This window comes from Tupaia chinensis, unplaced genomic scaffold (genome assembly GCF_000334495.1).
Source record: "Tupaia chinensis unplaced genomic scaffold, TupChi_1.0 Scaffold145519_1, whole genome shotgun sequence".
Lineage (NCBI taxonomy): Eukaryota > Metazoa > Chordata > Mammalia > Scandentia > Tupaiidae > Tupaia > Tupaia belangeri.
The window spans coordinates 1-4,358 of record NW_006205376.1 but is presented as its reverse complement, the minus strand read 5'-3'; the positions used below and the strand labels follow the sequence as shown (position 1 = coordinate 4,358).

Below are 4,358 nucleotides of genomic sequence, written 5' to 3'. Positions count from 1 at the left end.
GGGACTCAAACTATGGTCAGCCATGTGGGACCTTATAGCACCCTTAACCACCACGCCACCTGCCAGCCCTTCACTGACAGTTCCTAAAAGGAAAATGCCATCTTACTGGAACAGTAAGCATTTTGGGTAATGTTGAAAATGTTCCAATTTACCTAAGTGACGTACACAGCTGTGTTTGAAATAACAAAAATTATGCATCAAACAGTGGGTAAATAAAACATACATTCAAAGGGTAGAATATTATACATAAGTTAAAATTAAATTAAGCTCTCTAACCATATGAGTCAGTTACTTAATGTTGAGCAAAAAAGTCAAAATACAATGTGATTTTTGTGTAAATGCAGTGGATAATTAAGCAATGTGTTTCGAAGTACAAATGTAAATCGATGAAGTATGAAGAAACAAGGGAGTGATAAATCTAAAATTAGGAGAGAATGAGGTGGCTTGCTTGGGTTTCAAGGGGGATGTAAGGCTTCTCAGAAATTTCTCCCTCTTTTCCCTTAGAATACATGATACCTTTAGTGTTTTTGTTGTATTGATCTTTTTTGTGCCTTATGTATATTTATAACACAAGCGTATGTTTTTGTTTTTGTTTTATAAAGAGGGAGTTTTACTATAGGGCGTGTGCATTAGCCAGAGAGACAAAAAGTGAGAAATCACCTCCCGCGGGGGATGGCCACACTAGAATCTCCTCCCCTCCATTCTCTCATGGCATGCACATGCACTCAGTGTGAATTTTAAGCCACCGGTTCTATCTATTCCATATGTATGTATGTATGTAGAGAGATTTTTGCTATAGGGCACTTGTGCTCTTGAGAGAGACAGAAAGTGAGAAATCACCCCCCCCCAGGGGCTATGACCACACTGAAATTCCTTCTCTTCCATTCATTCTCTTCTCAGGATTTTGGGCACACACACACATGTGTACCTGGTGTGAGGTGTTTTTTGTTTGTTTGTTGTTGTTGTTGCTGTTTTTCCATTTCTTTATTTTGAAGAATGATTTACTTGGGGCCAGTAGGTTGCATGGTGGTTAAGGGCACTGAACTCCTACATGGCCTACTGCAGTTCGAGTCCCAGACCTGGCGGCTTGCTTTTTCACTTTCCTTCTCTGTCTCTCTCTCTCTCTCTCTGTGTGTGTGTGTGTGTGTGTGTGTGTATGTGTCTGCCTTTCTCTGGCAAATGCATGTGTACTATAGCAAACAATAGTGATAAATTAAATAATATTAAGAAAATAAGCTAAATATGGGACCAGCAGTTAGCGTAATGGCTATGTCACTGGACTCCCATGTAGCTGACTGCAGTTTGTGTCCCGGACCCAGTGGCTTAAACTCACGCCAGGCGCATGTGCGTGCATGCCCAAGATCCTGAGACGAGAATGGAGGAGAAGGGATTGTGGCATGGCCTCCCCACCCAGGGGAATGATTTCTCGCTTTCTGTCTCTCTCTCTTTCTGACGAGCACACTTGCCCTATAGCAAAAACCTCTCCAAAAAAAAAAAAAGCTAATAAAAGAATTATTTAAAAAAATAATTAGTTTTATTTATCATTTATTTTTTAAATTTGACAAGAGAGCAACAGAGCCAGAGAGAGAGAAAGTGTTGAAAGTAAGCTGCCAGGTCTGGGACTTGAACCATAGTTGACCATGTGGGAGTTCAGTCCTTCAACCATCATGCCACCTATTAGTCCCCCAGCATGAGTTTTAAGCCATCTAGTCTGGGACTTGAGCTTCAGGAATGTTTGAGAATCCAGTGATGCAACTATTATGCCATCACCCCCAATATTTAATTAAAATAAGGCCACCGGCTATGTCAGTCTACTTATCTGGGACTTCCATTTTTTTAATTTTTATTTATTCATTCATTTATTTTAATTTGACCAAAGAGACAGAGAAAGAAAGAGAGAGAGAGAGAATGAGAGAAAGCAAGCCACCAGGTCCAGGACTCAAACCATGGTCGACCATATGGGAGTGTCCAGCACCTTAACCACCATGCCACTTGCTGGTCCCGGGGGATGTCTTTCTTCAAGAGTTGGTGACTTGGGGAGAAAATAGTTAAGAACTTAGGAGCAACTCCTGAATCTAATTGCTCTCTCTCAAAATGCATTCTTCCCCCTTAATATTTGAGAAGATTCCAGTGTGTCCTTTAAGGGACTTCTCCCATTCCCAGCTAATTGGGGTCATTCTAGGAGCCCTTTCACTTGGAATGTGATAAGATTGTATAAGTAGAACTTCATGGTGGACTGGTTTTAATGAGGAGCAGGTTTTTGTTTTTTTGTGTTCCCATTTGTCTGCCTTGCTAATAATGACATTTTTTTCTCTGTTTTGTCCCCCCGCCCCTTAGACAGAAAATCTGTTGTGGGATTATCTATAAAGGCCGCTTTGGGGAGGTCCTCATCGACACACATCTGTTCAAGCCTTGCTGCAGCAACAAGAAAGCGGCTGCAGAGAAGCCGGAGGAGCAGGGCCCGGAGCCTCTGCCCATTTCCACTCAGGAGTGGTGACTGAGGCGCATGTACAAGGGAGCGACAAGTGGTTTAAATTTTGAAAAGACCATAAAACAACAAACTGACCTTCCTATTTTTCACTTGGATACCTGCTATTCTGCCAAAAGACAATTTCTAGAATAGTTTTGAAATGGATTCTTTCCCCCCTAGTCCCACAAACTCTGAAGCCAGTGTCTAGCTTACTAAAAGAAAAAAAGAGGTGTACATAATATTTAAGATGCTGAGTATTTCATAGGAAAGCTGAATGCTGCTGTAAAGTGCTCTTTAAGTCTTTTTTTTTTTTTTAATCCCCTTCTAATGAATGAAACTAGGGGAATTTCAGGGGACAGAGATGGGATTTGTTGTATGATAAACCGTATGTAGTTTTAGTACTTCTATATTGAGAAGCAGTTGGTTGGGGCATTTTAAGATGGCTGGCTACCCTTGTTTTCCCTCATAATAACATAGTTATCGTTAACTCAGTAACAGAGACTCGCCCCCGAGGCAGTTAATAATTTTGGAATATTAAGGTCTTGCCAAGGTTCTGATGATTTAAACCTGTACTACTGATTATTATTAAGTGGGGCAGACGGAGCTTTCTGGTACAAATACCTTCAAGGAGAAAGTAATTCCCAAACAGAGAGGGAACTTGGCTGTATATGCTGTATCCTGTGTCACCTCCCTTCATATTAATACTTGATAAGAGAGATGAATTGATGTGACTCTTCTAAAGCAGAATCAGAGCTCCTCTTGGAGAAGTGGCAAGACAGGAGAGGCGAGATGCTGTAGAAGGGCTGGTAAGCGTCGCCATGCGGTGGGAGCACACTGTAGTAAAGATGTCGAACTATCTAGAAAATAAAGTGTGCACGTCTTCAGGGTGGCACAAAACAAAGTTTAATGCTTCCGGGCACACGTGTCTTGGAGGGCTTGTTGAGTGTGTAAATAATTGACTTTTTTATGTTACGTGAGTTGTTTGGTGACTTCATTGAAAATCTGCACAATTCAGTTTTAGCTCTGGATGACTTCAGTTGACCTTTGTGAAGGTTTTATCTGTGTAGAGTGGGTGTTTGACTTAACCTATTAGGGTTTCTGGTTCTCTCTCCCACCCCCACTCTATTTAAAGTGAAATTTACTAAGAGAAAAGAGATATATGAATGCTAAGTGGGTTGGTCTTGGTTTGGCTTCTTTCAGTTAGGTTTTCTGAACATGGCAATATTCTGAATACTGAGTTCTCAACAGCCTCTCACTGGAACCCAAACCCAAGTCCTCACACTCACGTGGCCTCTTTTCTGTACATTCAGGAAAAATATCACTAGTTTAGACTTTTTATTATAGAGAGGAAAGAGCATTTTGTTTGTCTTACAATAACAGGACTCAGTGCTTATCTTTAAACTGGATTTGGAAAACCAGAAGGTATAACAGTAAGGAGTGAGCCTCTTTTTATGGGCACCCTATGATTCTATAGTTCATCTAAATTGATCGTTTTCTGTTTCTTTGGGAAAAAAACTTCCCTGCCACAAGCCACCATTGCACTGCTTCTGCAGTGAGCTGAGTGGCTCTCCCACAGCCACTGAGGTGTATCACAAGAGTCCAGCCATTCTCATCCTCCTGAGTTATTTTGAAATGTTTTTTTTTTTTCCTTTTTGTACATTTTGGCTGCAGTATTGGTGGTAGAATATACTATAATATGGATCATCTCTACTTCTGCATTTATTTATTACTAGACCTCAACCACAGTCTTCTTTCCCCCTTCCACCTCTCTTTGTCTGTAGGACTACTGTATGTAGTCATGCACTTTGTATTAATATATTAGAAATCTATAAATCTGTTTTGTACTTTTTATACTACTGGATACTTATAATCAAAACTTTTACTAGGG

At 40.5% G+C, this 4,358-nt stretch overlaps 1 protein-coding gene across 3 annotated transcripts in view; it reads left to right on the top strand.

The window, feature by feature from the left end:
• The window catches only part of SINHCAF (SIN3-HDAC complex associated factor), a 37,409-nt gene extending 34,524 nt beyond the window's left edge, over positions 1-2,885 (top strand). For all 3 annotated transcript variants that reach the window (XM_014584057.2, XM_027768101.1, XM_027768100.1), the window contains one exon: positions 2,338-2,885. In XM_014584057.2, coding sequence (XP_014439543.1) covers positions 2,338-2,497 — 160 coding nt within the window. In that variant the 3' untranslated portion in view covers positions 2,498-2,885. The remainder of the gene's footprint in view (positions 1-2,337) is intronic.
• Positions 2,886-4,358: the final 1,473 nt, after the last annotated feature.